The sequence below is a fragment of the Pelodiscus sinensis genome, unplaced genomic scaffold, assembly GCF_049634645.1.
Source record: "Pelodiscus sinensis isolate JC-2024 unplaced genomic scaffold, ASM4963464v1 ctg35, whole genome shotgun sequence".
NCBI lineage: Eukaryota > Metazoa > Chordata > Testudines > Trionychidae > Pelodiscus > Pelodiscus sinensis.
This window is the reverse complement of record NW_027465908.1, coordinates 5,738,905-5,754,628: the sequence shown is the minus strand read 5'-3', so window position 1 is coordinate 5,754,628 and position 15,724 is coordinate 5,738,905. Positions and strand designations below refer to the sequence as shown.

Sequence of the window (15,724 nt, the reverse complement as noted above, 5' to 3'; positions counted from 1 at the left end):
TCTCTGACGGGGCCCAGGAATGCAGAGGGTTCTGGTGGTAGAGTTCCCAGGGCACTATGAGATTGGAGTAAACTCCACTGACTACAGCACATATGACAGAGTCAAAACCTCCTGGCTTCCAGCCCCCCTCTCCTAGTGATTAAAGCAGTCAGGACTCCTGGGTTCTATGTCTTGGTTGATCAGCTCCCTCCGTGGCTTTGGGCAAATCATTTCTTCTGTGCTTAGGCTTCCCCAAGGCCAAGTGGGAGATTAGGGGACTCACACACTTTGGAAAGGGATTGGAGTGTAAACGGTTTGTAATAGTGATTGAAGACCCTCTCTGTTTCTCTTTGGAGAAACCAGCTCTCAAGACCAACCTGCTGCATCAGCTGTCTTGGCCACTATTCTCATCCAGGAAAGCCCAGCCAGCTTTGCAGTTACATTCAGACACCCGAAAGCAGGGAAATGCGATTCCCTGTGCACCCTAGCAGAGATGGGTGCTGGACCATGCTGTGGTCTGAAACATCAGCAGGGTAGGGGCTTTCCCCTTCCCCCCGGCACAACTATTCAATTGCTGGTAAAATGAGGCACCAAGGAGGAGGAATGTGGTTCCCTTAGTAGCGAGCCTCTCCCAGATCTGGCTGCTCAAGGTATTTTTAGACAGGAATTGTCGCCTGTCTAGAAAAACCAGAACTTCAGGGGCAGCCAGCGGTGACTCACGCTGCGCAAGCCTGGACAGCAGGGAGAGGGGGTAGGTCCTGGAACTAGGAAGGTTTTATTGAAAAGGAGACGCCCTCGCAGGCAGGCAGGGAGTTAGCGGGATGCCCCACTCAGGCTGTATTTCGAGAATGAGGCTTTTTTTCTATGGTGACTCAGATAAGTACAAGATCAGAGGCATCAGCTCTCTAGCTGCCAGGCCACCCATGGGTGGGTATGCAGCGCAGTTGAATGCTCACAGAGCAAGCAGCCACTGCTCAATGTTAGGGCCAACACGCTGCTACAATTTGACAAATACCTGACCTAACAGCAAATGGGATTTAAACACGATCCCCCTGCCCCACCCCTACACAAGGTTTGGGAAATGAACTGGCTCATTTGTTTGCACACATCACTGCCCTCTGCTGGATGGCATTAGAAGTGCTCAACTATGTGACATTAGCCCTATACTGCCAGCAGCTAATGGGGACTCTCTTTAGCTGAGGTGGGTAGAGGGCTGTTTGAGGAAAGGAAGGCTCAGCGAGTCCTAGCCAGCTGTTCCTGTACAATTCTGAGCAGCTAGGCCATGTGACATAGCAACAGTAAGAATAGACACTACACATGCAATAACCTATTCAGCTGCCTAGTGTGTGATGCCAGGCTGGTAGGGGACCTGCTCCTGACACCCCCTGACTCCACACTTGGGGAGGAGACATGTCTTTGCGTGCCACCCCTCCCCCAGCTCTTCTTACAACATGAACAGGAGAAGTTAAATGAATATGGATTTTTATACAAGTCCCTCTTCCCCAATCCCAAGCTGGAGCTGAACATGGCATTTCCAAGCCATGAACCCGGCACCACAGCAGAGCACCCACCAAAGTTCTGATAAGGGCCAGCTACGTGGCTGGTGATGTCCCAAGGGAGGCAGAGAGGCCTGAGGACAGACATGAGATCCACGCTGGCAAAAGGCAAGGAGATACAGTAGATACAAAACCTAGCTGTTGGCACTCTGCTAATCAGCTGGGTGGCATTTGAATGTCTCCTGAGTGGCTGCACTAATGCTCAGTTTACAAGGAACATGGCTGCAAGCATCTGAGGTGCTAGCAATGCATGTAGCGAGAGAGCCCCTAAAGCAGGGCTACCTGACTTTGGAAGCCCGGGGGGGGGGGGGGGGAATGTTACTCTCAGCACATGCCAAGGGCTGCAACTTATGCATATACATGCAAACAGCTTCTTTTACACTGATGAACATGAATGCAAAGATTAAGGCCAGACTACACAACACACAGGCTCCATTTAAGTCAGTTCTGCTGATATTAATAAAATGCAATAGTTACCCCCCAATTTCCACCCACCACTTTTAATGAGCAATGACAGTCCAAGAATTTTTAACTTTTAAAACACATTTCAACAGATTATATTGACTCCTTTTTGTTTTGACTCCCATCCGCAGACCAGGTGTTGAGCCCCGTGTAAACCCAAACTGCACCGCGGGCCGCAAACAAATGCGCCGTGGGCTACGTATTGACCAGCCCTGCCCTAAGGCAAGGGTGTTTGGACAAGGAGAGAGCCCAGCACATATCAGGAGTGGAAAGGCAGAGGCCTGGCTGAAAGCTCTGGAGAAGGCAGGTCTCACCTAACCAAGCAGCACTGCTGGAGTGGAGCTGGCATCTGATTCAGGACCATTTGTTCAAGAAAGATGTGTGTTATCTACTAAATAAGGCTTTCAATTCTAAACTCCAGTTCTCAGCCAGTGACTCCAAGGGCCTGCACCCACATCACTCCTGTTTAAAAACAGTTGGTAAAATTAACACCAGATATTCAGCCTAGAACCAGATCTACACTTGGAAGGTCTTGGTGGCACAGCTGTGCTAGTATGCGATAATGGCAAAGCTTTCCTAGTGAGGATGCAGCTCGTATAAGCCAAACTGCACAACTGACAGTACAATGGTGTCTGCACTAAGGACTTTGGCTGGTACAGCTATGTCGGTCGGGGATTGCATCTCCTCATACCCCACGCTAACATATCAAGGTCCGACAGAAGTCTGTAATACAGACCTGACCGGGGGCAGGTGTCAGAAGGGGCAAAAATAGCATTGCATCATTCAACGCTTAGCCATCCAACCCAGGCAGGCTTGGGATGTGCCAAGCCACTAAAGAAACAGATCACACTTGAATTCCCAATTAACACACATGCTCAAGAGACAGTATTTCCAAAAAGACTCGCATCCAGACAAATGAGGGCCAAGCCCGTGTTTGAAACACAAATGTCTGGTGCTGCTCCAAGTGAAGTCAATGGCAACACTCTCCTGGTTTTTACTAGGAATTAGACTTTAGACAACCAGGTCAAAATGTGCAGTAAGAAACTTCCCATAACTTGTCGAGTAACAGCTGCATTTTTATCTCTAAGGTTTCTCCCACACAGAGTCAGCAATTCTAACAGAAACAGGCTTTTTGGTCCAGTAAGGGCATGATTTTCAAGTTAAACTAGTCATATTCATTTGAAGGAGAAATAGGCAGCCCAATCCCTTTGAAATAGCTCATCCTCTGCAGCCTATACAGGTGCACTTATAGTGCTACATCCCAGAGCCCGGAAGCGAAGTGATTAGTCAGTAACTAACCACTGAAGCAGGGCTACTTAACTTTGGAGGTCCCAGGGGCCACAATGATACTCACAGCACGAGCTGAGGGCTGCAACTTAAGTGTGGTTGCATGTACGTGAAAATATATATGCAAATAGCTTCTTCACACAATGCCCCCAGCACTCCGGAAACCTGCTCCCTAGGGGCTAGAAACGCCAACATCCTGTACCCGTTTGTTCGAGGTAGGGTTGCCAAGTGTCCGGTTTTGAACCGCACAGTCCAGTATTAGAGCTTTCTGTTCAGGAAACAAATTGAGAAAATATAAATGAGAAAATATAAATGTCTGGTATTTTCTAAATAAGATGTAATGTCAAGTGTGTCCAGTGTTGAAACCATCTGGCAACCCTAGTTTCAGCCAGCTTGTCCGCTTGCGCCTTTCACCTGGGAGATGCTCACTGTTGTGGAGCATGTTTCCAGTGGAAATCATGTTCACAGGATCCCACCCGCAGGCTGTGTGTTGAGTCCCATGTAAACCCAAACTGCACCACGGGCCACCAGCAAATGGGCTGTGGGCCGCATGTTGAGTAGCCCTGCACCTGTGCACTTGCGAACATGTGAGTGCTAACAGGGAGTTTAGAGAGGGAGTTCTCCAGGTAAAGGAGAAGCAGATACAGGACTCTTGAGGGAAGCGTGTGTTGTTATTGAGGCTTTATTACTGTGTGTTGAGCTTGTGTTTGTGAGTGAGGGTTGATGTGTGGTTTTTTGGTTTTGTTTTTTTTCCCCTGTGTTTGAGAGTGAGGCTTTTCCACGCCCCCTCCCTCTCTCCTTCATGGAGTTTATGCTGTGATTGGCTATGATTGGTAGGGGGTGTGATTGCCTGTGATTGGCAGGTGGAAACTGTTGGCTTCTAATTAAAGTTTGAATTCTAGAAGTTTCTGCTGATTGGCTGAGCCTTGGTAGGGGGAGGGGCTTTCAGGCACTCCAGAGCTTTATAAGGCAGCGGGCAAGTGATCAAGGAGCTTGCGAACAGGTGAGTGCTAACGGAGTTTAGAGAGGGAGTTGGGAAGGGCGGGAGGTTCTCTTGCCTTTCTTTTTAAATCCCTTCTCCAGGACAGCAGCGATGGATGGTGATGGGTCCGCTGTTGTTACCTGCACAGCGTGTGCCATGTGTATCTTCCTCCCAGAAGAAAGAACGGATTTCATCTGCACCCTTAGCAAGTTTGCGGATGGCACTAAGCTAGGGGGAGAGGTAGATACGCTGGAGGACAGCAATAGGGTCCAGAGTGACCTAGACAAATTGGAGGATTGGGCCACAAGAAATCTGATGAGGTTCAACAAGGACAAGTGCAGAATCCTGCACTTGGGATGGAAGAATCCCAAGCATTGATACAGGCCGGGGACCAACCAGCTAAGTAATAGTTCTGCAGAAAAGGACCTGGGGGTTACAGTGGATGAGAAGCTGGATATGAGTCAACAGTGTGCCCTTGTAGCCAAGAAGGCTAATGGCATATTAGGTTGCATTAAGAGGAGCATTGCCAGCAGATCCAGAGATGTCATTATTCCCCTTTATTCGGCACTGGTGAGGTCCCATCTGCAGTATTGTGTCCAGTTCAGGGCTCCCCACTACAAAAAGGATGTGGCCGCATTGGAGAGGGTCCAGTGGAGGGCAACCAAAATGTTTAGGGGGCTGGAGCACATGACCTATGAGGAGAGGCTGAGGGAGTTGGGTCTGTTTAGTCTCCAGATGTGAAGAGTGAGGCGGGATATGATAGCAGCCTTCAACTTCCTGAAGGGAGGTTCCAAAGAGGATGGAGAGAGGCTGTTCTCAGTAGTTACAGATGGCAGAACAAGGAGCAATGGTCTCAAGTTGTGGTGGGAGAGGTCCAGGTTGGATATTAGGAAAAACTATTTCACTAGGAGAGTAGTGAAGCACTGGAATGGGTTACCTAGGGAAGTAGTGGAGTCTCCATCCTTAGAGGTATTTAAGTCTCGGCTTGACAAAGCCCTGGCCGGGTTGATTTAGTTGGGATTGGTCCTGCCTAAAGCAGGGTGCTGGACTTGATGACCTTCTGAGGTCTCTTCCAGTTCTATGGTTCTATTAAAGTGAAATCAGTGTATCTGGTTTTCATGGCCCAGCACAAAAACCTTATCCTGCAGCTTTACAGTCGAAATCAGAAAAACATTACAATGAGATTTAATATTGTACATTATAACAATAATAGTGGTTAAGTCACATTGGATTGCATCCCAAAGTGAGTTTTCAGAATTCGCCTTTGAAATCAGAGAGTTCTGCTTAAAAAATAGTCAGTCCCACAAAAAACAACTTCACGAGTGAGACTCCCCGAAATCATGACATTTAAAACAAACCAATGTAATAACCTCCTTCCCCAATGTATTATTTACTCTCTGGTTTTTGAGCCTTTAAGGACACATTTTCAAGCTTTTCTTGGTAACTACAGAGGCTAGCATCTCAGCTTTATCATTTTTAAGAACAAAAATTCTCAGACAACTATATGGCTTCAAGAAATGCACTACATATCCCTAGACTTGATAAAAATTCAAAAGCTAACAAAATTTACATGTGCAAAATGGGCGAATAACTTAAAATGGTCTAAATTTCACACACACAAGCACTAGTGTTCCCATATTGACTTTAATACTATCTTTCTCAAATTGCGGCCACCAGCAGCTTCTCTAGTGGCTACCACCCCCTGAATTGTCCTGATACCTGTACATTATAGCAGGGGTTATGGGAGTGAAATGGGTAGAGCCCTGCACAGGTACAAAATTGGTATCTGCAGCCACATCTGCAAAAATGATTTGTGGCTATCTGCACCATCAGATATGAAGTGGATATCCACAAATTTTCAGGGTTCTAGGTACAAAATTTGTATCTGCAAAAATGATCCATGGATATAAAGCAGATACCCATGGATCTGCAGGGCTCTAGAAAGGAGGTCAGTTTCCTTTTACAGAACCCAAACCTAACAGCTGTTAGCACAGAGCAAACTACCAGCTCAATAACAGGGTAGCACCCAGGTCCTTCATAAACTGTGTCTGCTGTTATCAAAGGATAACACAAGAGGTTATCTACTGTCCTTTTCATGCAGGGCTAGAATAGGCTTTTGATAAGAACAAACACATTTGAAGATAGGACACCTGAAACTTAACAGCCTCAGGACAGTCACACTTTTTCTTCCTTCTCAAATCCTTGTTAAGGCAATTAGTTTATAAAATGGAGATTAACTGAAGGAAGGAATTAACTGCAGGACACAAGAGAGCGCATCCTTGTCCTTCCTGGCAAAGGGGGAAATAGAATAGTAAGAATCACTACAAGTATAAATCTGGTAAGAAGAACCAAGTGTGCCATGCCTAGATGCTGCTTTTTCCCCACATGGCCAGTTCATCCTTATTGCCCTTCCGAGTCAGATGAGAAACTGCGTCCCATCATGGAGGATTTTCATGGAAGAGACTTCAAAGGTAAGGGCTCAGTCTGTGCTGCATAGACATTAAAGATTTGCTTTCGTGCTCCAGGCCAGGTTTACCTACTCAACTGTCTTTGGTAAGCATGCTTCATGCCAGCTAGCTGTGGCCCTGCACCCCAGATGTGGCTGCATTAGCCATGTGATTAGAACTTCGCATAAGGCTTCAACATGCTTTAGATTAAAAGGTCACTTTATGATCCTGATTCCAATCTAACTCAGTGAAATGCCCTTAACTTTAAAACTCAAATTTACACCTCTAAGTCTGCAGCAGGCCCAGACACTTGTGTGCACCCTTTTAAAAAGGCTCTCCAACACTGCTGTACAAATATATGTTTGTACAGTTGTGTTGGAATATATTTGTACAGCAGTGTTGGAGGAGAGCCTTTTTTAAAAGGGTGCACACAGTGTAGTGTTTTCCAAATGGTCAACCAGTTTTCCCTCATGTTTGTATTTATTTATTTACTTTGCTGACAGTTTTTTCACTTTTTTGGGGGAGGATTGGCCAGTTTCCCCCCAAAGGTTCCGTGGCCAAATAAAATTGGGAAATGCTGCTCTCATGTAAGCTTCTGGGGGCACCAGCAGCATCCTGGTTGAGACCCGCACTAAGCACCCTCTACGAGTTCTTAAGCATAAATATAAATCTTGGTTGTGCCCCACCCCACCCCAAGATAGAATATGTTCATGATATTCCCCCATTAATCACTGGATGCTATTTAACCAGTAACAAAAGGCAACAGATGTACACAGCAGCCAATCCGGATTAGGTGTTCAGATCATTTGCACTGCCAAACAAAGAACAATTCAATCCCTAGAAATGGTCTCCATGAGTAATGAAGGTCAGGGCTAGACTTTGCCAAAGAGATTTTTTTTTAAAAGGGAAGTATCCAGGTTCCAGTTCAGATCCATTAATACAAACAGCAGAAGATTGATGCAAGCACTTTGCATCAGACACCAACCCAGAGAGAATAGATAGAATTTCTATCCTTGTGCCATCTGTACCAGCTGTCAGAGATTTACACTTAAGAAATCTGTTCCCAATAGAACTAGCTCAAATGGTAGCTTTCAGAGCAATAGCAAAGTCTCCATTATCATTTGTAGCAGGCTAGCACCAAGGACACAGTTGAGTCAATCTGGTGTCATCCCCCAAGAATTTGTCATTAAAAAAAGAATAACCCCTCAAGGCAGGTAATTTAGCAGATACTCTCTGCTCTATCCTTAAAGGGGATGGAGGGGGGGGGGGGATTATAATCCAGCCAGCCTAACTCCTGGAACCTAGAAAGATACTAAAAGAAACTATCAATCAATCTGCAAGTCCCCAAGCTGTGGGGCCAACAGAATGTTCGGGGGGGGGGGGGGGGGGCAGAGACACAGTGGTGCCTGACCTAGGGCAACACTCATAGGGGGCAGGCAGACAGCACCATCCTATCCCACTCTGCTCCACTTCCCTCCAACTTCTGCTACTGCCTCCTGGCCATGGCTCTTGAGGGAGGGTGGGGAAGGAGGAGAGGTATCACTCACAAATAAACCAAAAAAAAAGCAGCTTGGGGACCACTGACCTAGAGGAGAATAGAATTATAACTCTAGCCAATACAGATTTATCAAGTACAAATTAGGAATGTAAAAGTGTAACTGGTTACACAGTTAACTAATAAGCATCAGTTTATTGGTTTCCATTACAGCAGTGGTCACCAACCATTAGACTGGGATCTACTGGTAGATGCTAGAGCCTCTGACAGGTGATCCTGATGGGTTTGGCCAAGAGGATATCAAGGGCAGCACGTCAGCTGTCCCTCCCCCCACTGCTGCAAATCTCCTGCCCTTTGCCTTGGAGCTGCCCCTCCCTGGGAGCCTCCTGCTATAGTACAGAGCAGGGAAAAGATAGGAGGGGGCACTGATGTATTGATGCTCCTACCCTGTACAGGCAGTCCCCGGGTTACAGGGATCCGACTTACATCGGATCCCTACTTACTAACGGGGTGAGGCAACCCCGCACTAGCTGCTTCCCCCCAGCAGACCAGGGAGACGCGAAGCTAGCGCCCCTCCCTCCCCCCAGCAGACCAGGGAGACGCGAAGCTAGCGCCCCCCTCCTCCCCCAGCAGACCAGGGAGACGCGAAGCTAGCGCCCCCCTCCTTCCCCAGCAGACCAGGGAGACACAGAGCGGCTTTTCTCAGCAGACAGCTCAGCTTGAGAATAAAGGACTGAGGGAAGTGAGGTGAGGGAGAACAAAACTGAGCTCTGGAGAAATGTTTGGCTAGAGTTTCCCCTACAATATGTACCAGTTCCGACTTACATACAAATTCAACTTAAGAACAAACCCACAGTCCCTATCTTGTACGTAACCCGGGGACTGCCTGTATTGTATCTTCACAGAACGGAGGGTGGCACAACAGGGCTTGGGATGCAGGGGGTTTGCTGGCTGCTCTTGGGAATAGTGCAGGGTCACAAGGCAGGGGTGAGCCTGTGTTAGCCCCACTGCACCCAGGAGCCACCTGAGATAAGCAGTGTCCAGCTGGAGCCAAATCTGATCCCCTGCCCCAGTCATGAACCCCTTCCTGCACCCCAAGCTCCTGCCCCAGGTTCAGCTCAGTGCCCCTCTCACATTCCAAATCTCTTAGCCTAAGACCAGAACTTGTGCCCCAATCCTCTGTCCTTGCCGGGTGAAAGGGAGGGAGAATGGGGGAGGGAGGGAGGACTGAGTGAGATGGGGCAAGGCCTCGGAGAAGGGGTAAGGAAGGAGGTGGGGCAGAGGTGTTTGAGGAAGATCCTGGATTGCAATTAAATTCAAAAAGCGATCTTGTGCTTTAAAAGGTTGGAGACCCCTGCGCATTAGTTACACGCTGGCTCATTGGCTGCTCACCCCATTCCCAAGGAGCTGGCTGCATTGTGGGCTCTGCAGTATAAAGGCTGTATTTAAGCTTTACACTGAAGAGTCCATAGCCCGTGTAACCTTGTAACCACTAGGATTTTAGCAGTGTTCATGGTTACATTTTGTAATGACTTGATACATCCCTAGAACAATCACCCAAGCCAAATCAATTTCCTTCTTTCTTGGGGTAACTGGCCAGGGAAGCAACAGATGTGATACAGCTTCATTTTAGCAAGGTTTTTGACACAGACCCACAATGACATTCTCATATGCAAATTAGAGAAATGGAGTCTAGATGAGGTTACTATTGTATGGGTACACAACTGATGGCTTTCCAAACAAATTGTTACCAATCGTTTGCAGTCAAACTGGGAGGGTGCATCTCACGGGGTCCCTCAGAGGTCTGCCCTGCATCTGCTACTACTCAACATTTTTTATTAACAGTTTGTATAATGGAGAGGGAGTTAGAAAATTTGCAGGCGGCATCAGTGTTGCAGGCATTTTGGGAAACTGGATCAGAATTCAAAAAAGACTGGCCAATTGGAGCATTGATGAAGCAAGATGAAATTCAAAAAAGTGAAGTGACAAGTACGACAACGAGGAAGGAAAAACCAAATGCACAGCCACAAAATGTGGAATAGCTGGCAATGTGTTCATCCTGATGAAAAGGATCTGTGGATCACAAATTGAGTCTGAGCCAACAATGTGATGCAGTGGCAACAAAGCTAAATATTCTGGGATGTGCTAATAGGAGCATTGTATATAAGATATAGGAGGTAATTATTACTCTACTTAGTACTGGTAAGGCCCCACATAGACTGTGTCCACTCTGGGTGCCACAGTAGGGAAGATGAGGACAAACTGGAGAGCCCAAAGGACAGGTTTGAGTCACAGAATCCTAGACATGGAAGGGATCATGAGATAGGTCATGTTTAGGAAACCTGATCTACAAGGAACAGTTAAAAAAAAATCAGGCACATTTATTCTTGAGAACGGAGAGCTAAGGAGACACCTGATAACAGTCTTCAACTACATTAAGGACTGTTATAAAAAGTACCATAATCAATTTTTATCTGCATCCAGTGAAAGTAAGACACAAAGTAACAAGCTTAATCTGCAGCAAGGAAGATTTAGTTTAAATGTTAGGAACAACTGTGTAATTACAAGGGTAGCTAGACTCTGGAACAGGCTTCCAAGAGAGGATGTGGAATCCCCATCACTGGAGATTTCCAAGGACAGGATGGACACACCAGTCAGGGAAGATCCAGGTATACTTGGTGCTGCATCACTGCACGGGGGCTGAATTTGAAGACATCTCATGATCCCTTCTATTTCTAGGATTCTGTGATTCAGACCACCTATTAGAAGACCCCCTTATTGCAGAGATAAGCTTGAAAGGGAACCCTAAAGTTTTGAAAAAACAGAAAGATCTCTCTCTCAAAAACGTTTACCATTTATAATTTTTATGCTAATGGCAAGAAGGGATCATGATTCTGAAGCAGATAGGCATGGTAACACCAAAACCAACTGCTCCTGTTGGACAAACATTTTCTCTGTAGCCAAAGGCTAGTAGGCACACAATTTGTCAGACTAGTACTGAAAGGACTCAGGATTTAGAGTTTCCTGGATGAAAAAGATCCTTTGGGTATCTGCATTTTAAGTTTCCTTCCTGTATCACTCCTGTGTACTTTTTTCACAGTGATCTTTGACAAAAGTGAGCTTTGCAATATAGAGCCAGAGTTAATCAGCATGGAGCTTTGTTAACTAAAACTAGTCCTACCCCCAAAAGATCTAGTTTGTGCCTTCATTATCCCCTAATCTCTTTGCTGAATAGACTACTCTTTACCTTGAAAGCACAGCCTAACACACCTTGGATTGCTACCAGCCAACACCATTGGCAAACGCACACCTTCTTTCAGTCACAAACTTTTCCGTGCCTACAAAGAAGAGGGAGGGCAAATGTGTGTGTTGGTTGAACCATCCTGTTGTCTTCATATTAGCTACTTGTCTCCGCTTGATTTTCTTGATCTCATATTATTGGACAAGACTTCACTCAAAAGGCCAGTGAATATATGTCTCTATAACCCTTCAATGGATGAAAATCGTGCACTTCCCAGATCTGGTTGAATACCAAGTAGTACAGTTGACTTCCGATAATCTGGCACCTTTGGGACCTAGGTGGTGCCAGATTATCAGATATGCCGTAGTATCGGGAGGTACTCTGGCGGGGGGTTATGACGGGTCTTCTGGGACCCGCACTGCATCCAGGGGGTGGGCAGGGAATGGCACGGCAAGGGGCAAACCCTCTGCCATTTTGCAGGGAGGCGGGAGAAGACTGCAGCAGTTATCGCCGAGCAGGGGAGTGAGGAGCAGTGCTGCAGGACCAATTCGGAAGCCCCTCAGCTGCTCCGCCCCGCCGCTTCCCCAAGTCCACTGCTGCCGCTGCTGAAACCGAGGAGCAGCGGACTTGGGGAAGCTGCAGAGCAGAGCAGCTGGGGTGCTGCCAGGTTGATCCCGCAGCGCCACCCCTCACTCCTCTGCTCAACAATAACTACTGCAGTCCGAGGAGCCCGCTCCCCTCCCGGAAACTCTCGGCAGCGGCACGGGGCTTGCCCTGCCTTCCTGCAAAATGGCGGAGGGTTCGCCCCTCTCTGAGCCGTTCCCCACCCACCCCCCACCCGGTCACAGTGTGGGTCCTGGCAGACCCGTCACAGGGGTATAATCCTCTTCCCCCCTTCCCTTTTCCAGCCGTGAGCGCCCATGTGGCTCACAGCAGCTTCAATTGTCCGGAGCACTTCTGGGTTCCAGTTGGTGCTGGACTATCAGGAGTGCCGTACCACTGGATGCCGGACAATTGGAGTTTTACTGTATTTGTGAAAATTTGGTCCAATACAATCTATGCATTCACTTCAATACAATTCACAACACTGCCTAGTCATTTCCAGCCATAAACAGAGCAATTTGCCTTTGCATAGCAAAGGTCTCAAATAGTTTGGTTCATGAGTTTTGAAAGCCATATTTGGAGTCAGGAAGGAATCCCCCACCCCAAGCTAGATTGGGGGAGACCACAGGAAGGGTCTCACCTACCTCTGCAACATGGGACATGGGTCTCCTGCAGGTTTGAACTAGAGTCAATGGTGGATTCAAATTATGATCTGAGAACGCCAGTGATTCAGCCAGAATTCAGGAGTGTGCAGGCCACAGAGCCTCACCCGCAATATGCACAAGGGTCAGACAAGATGATCATGATGGTCCTTCTGGCTGTAATGTTTCCGAGTCCAAGTGTCTGCTTGGGTCTATCGTCCTGCTCAGAGTAGGTTTAACTATGGCTCTGCATGTTGTCAGCACAGTAGCCTTACCAAGCCCCATGTTGAAGTCACACACTGAAGGAGCAGAAACAGCTGCTAATCAGACACAGCAGAAACCTGCAGTGAATTGGTCACCAAACAACCCAAAGTTCATTGGAATGGAGAGACTGGAATTGTGCTACCAGCCAGATGCCTGCATGCTGCTGGCCCATGAGGATTATTCTGGTGAAGAGCATCCTCAGCTCTGGGTTGGACAAGCCATACAGTTCCCACAAGAGGCAAGGCCACCAAGTTTTGCTCATGAACACAATCTTTCCTACAACGAGCTGTGATTGAGGCTGCTGGCTGGAGCCCTGACCACCTCTGAACAAGCTGCCCAAGAAGCCTAGAAGGGTTACATGGACTTAGGCCTTGCCATCTCACTCAGACGAAGTCTCGAGACAGCACAATCCACCAGCTGCTAACGCAGCCAGGAGGCACCGTCAGCACCACCAGCCCTCCAACACTGTCCTGCGAGTCCTCCTCACGCCGCCTCCCTGACCAAAAACGGGCAGCAATTGTGTTGCTGTGAAAAGCGACAGCTTCTCTCCCGGGCACGGGCGGAGCAGAGCACTCAAAGCCCGCCAGCCAGTCACTCTGCAATAGCGACCGCCACTTCCCGCCCCTCCTCCCAGTCCTAGTCGCGGCTCGCTCGCCCCGCCAGCCAGTCACTCTGCAATAGCGACCGCCAGTTCCCGCCCCTCCTCCCAGTCCTAGTCGCGGCTCGCTCGCCCCGCCAGCCAGTCACTCTGCAATAGCGACCGCCACTTCCCGCCCCTCCTCCCAGTCCTAGTCGCGGCTCGCTCGCCCCGCCAGCCAGTCACTCTGCAATAGCGACCGCCACTTCCCGCCCCTCCTCCCAGTCCTAGTGGCGGCTCGCTCGCCCCGCCAGCCGGTCACTCTGCAATAGCGACCGCCACTTCCCGCCCCTCCTCCCAGTCCTAGTCGCGGCTCGCTCGCCCCGCCAGCCAGTCACTCTGCAATAGCGACCGCCACTTCCCGCCCCTCCTCCCAGTCCTAGTCGCGGCTCGCTCGCCCCGCCAGCCAGTCACTCTGCAATAGCGACCGCCACTTCCCGCCCCTCCTCCCAGTCCTAGTGGCGGCTCGCTCGCCCCGCCAGCCGGTCACTCTGCAATAGCGACCGCCACTTCCCGCCCCTCCTCCCAGTCCTAGTGGCGGCTCGCTCGCCCCGCCAGCCAGTCACTCTGCAATAGCGACCGCCACTTCCCGCCCCTCCTCCCAGTCCTAGTCGCGGCTCGCTCGCCCCGCCAGCCAGTCACTCTGCAATAGCGACCGCCAGTTCCCGCCCCTCCTCCCAGTCCTAGTCGCGGCTCGCTCGCCCCGCCAGCCAGTCACTCTGCAATAGCGACCGCCACTTCCCGCCCCTCCTCCCAGTCCTAGTCGCGGCTCGCTCGCCCCGCCAGCCGGGGGAGCAGTGGCGCCGAGTCACTGCTCAGACAACCCCCAGGACGCTGGCTGCACGGGGGAGCAGGCGCCCTTGGAACGAGCCTGCCCGCCCCGGACTCACCTCTCTCCTAGTGTTGTACTTCAGCCCTGGGTCCGCGGCTCCCGGGGAGGGCAGATACTCGTTCGTGTCTCTCTCTCCGGAGAGCCGAGAGCTCCGCATGCTCCCGGGAGACGGGGGTGACGTTGGCCCCGAACTCGTGGAAGTTTTCGGTCCCAGCGCAGTTAGTGCCGCGTTCAAAGTCCGTCCTGCGGGCCTCGTTGCCCAGGGCCCAGGGCCGATCGGTGTCACTGAAACTCGCAGGCCGGGTGCGGCCAGTAGCGGAGAGGCCGCGGTTTGGGTATTTCCTTCCCCTGCGATCACCCCACCACTGGGGCCCTGGGCCGTCGTTCCCCTTTTCGCCTCCCTGCCTTGTTTGTCTGGAGTTTTCCTCTCCCCCTTGGGCTCAGGTAGTTTCAAGGTGTGGCCAGGTCTCTCTCTCTGCGATCACACGAGATTATCTCGCCTTGGCCCCTCCCCTCTCTCGCCTTCCTCCTGGCAGCAGGTGAAAGCCGCTGGAGAGGCCCTGCCCCTGCGACAGGCTCATTTCGCAGCTCCCTTCTCTTGCAGACTTGCTGCTGGCGCCTCTATCCCTGTGGCACACGTGGAGCTGGTAGTGCCTTGTGGGGTACCACACACGCTGGTGGGGAGTGGTGCAGATAATTGATTGTCAAGAACTAGAAAAGTTCTTGGCTACTCAATTAATTAGATGTATAGGAACACACCAACCCCCTTCAGCAGCATAGAAGTAAACACCTATGCATGAGAAAGGAACCCAGCCAGCTAGTAAATCAAAGCATCAGAAAAAACTTTATTTCCACCTTCCGCAAAACCCTATCAAATCTGGGGATATGTGGATCTCTCTCACACAAGTGTGTTTTGTACCAGTGTCACTTATTTTGGTAAGGAGTAACTTTTTAAACCAGACTCATTGCACCCATTTCTTCAGATGAGTGGAGCAAAAAGGAGAAAACCCCCAATTAGACTTGTTTAGCTGACTCCCCTTCATGTACGAGAAGAGCTGTGCCAGCATAAAACAGCTTCATATCACTGCAGCCACAATAGGGAGGTTGTACAGTTTAACAATAATGGAATTGTTAAAGCAGTACCCCTTTTGTGTGCAGCTAAACTCTGATGAGCTGAGGGAAGGCATTTACTTGGTAACAGTTTCAGGGATCCAAATGCCTTCAGCACCTCTTTTTTGGGTCTCTTAAAAATGAATGAATTAAAGGAGGTCATTAAATACAAAAGCATGAACTGAGAG

The 15,724-nt window shown here is 49.3% G+C and overlaps 1 protein-coding gene across 1 annotated transcript in view; it reads right to left on the bottom strand.

Moving 5' to 3' along the window:
• LOC102451977 (ST14 transmembrane serine protease matriptase) overlaps positions 1–14,915 on the bottom strand; it is a 50,915-nt gene extending 36,000 nt beyond the window's left edge. The window contains exon 1 of the mRNA XM_025183716.2: positions 14,485–14,915. Coding sequence (XP_025039501.2) covers positions 14,485–14,583 — 99 coding nt within the window. The 5' untranslated portion in view covers positions 14,584–14,915. The remainder of the gene's footprint in view (positions 1–14,484) is intronic.
• Positions 14,916–15,724: the final 809 nt, after the last annotated feature.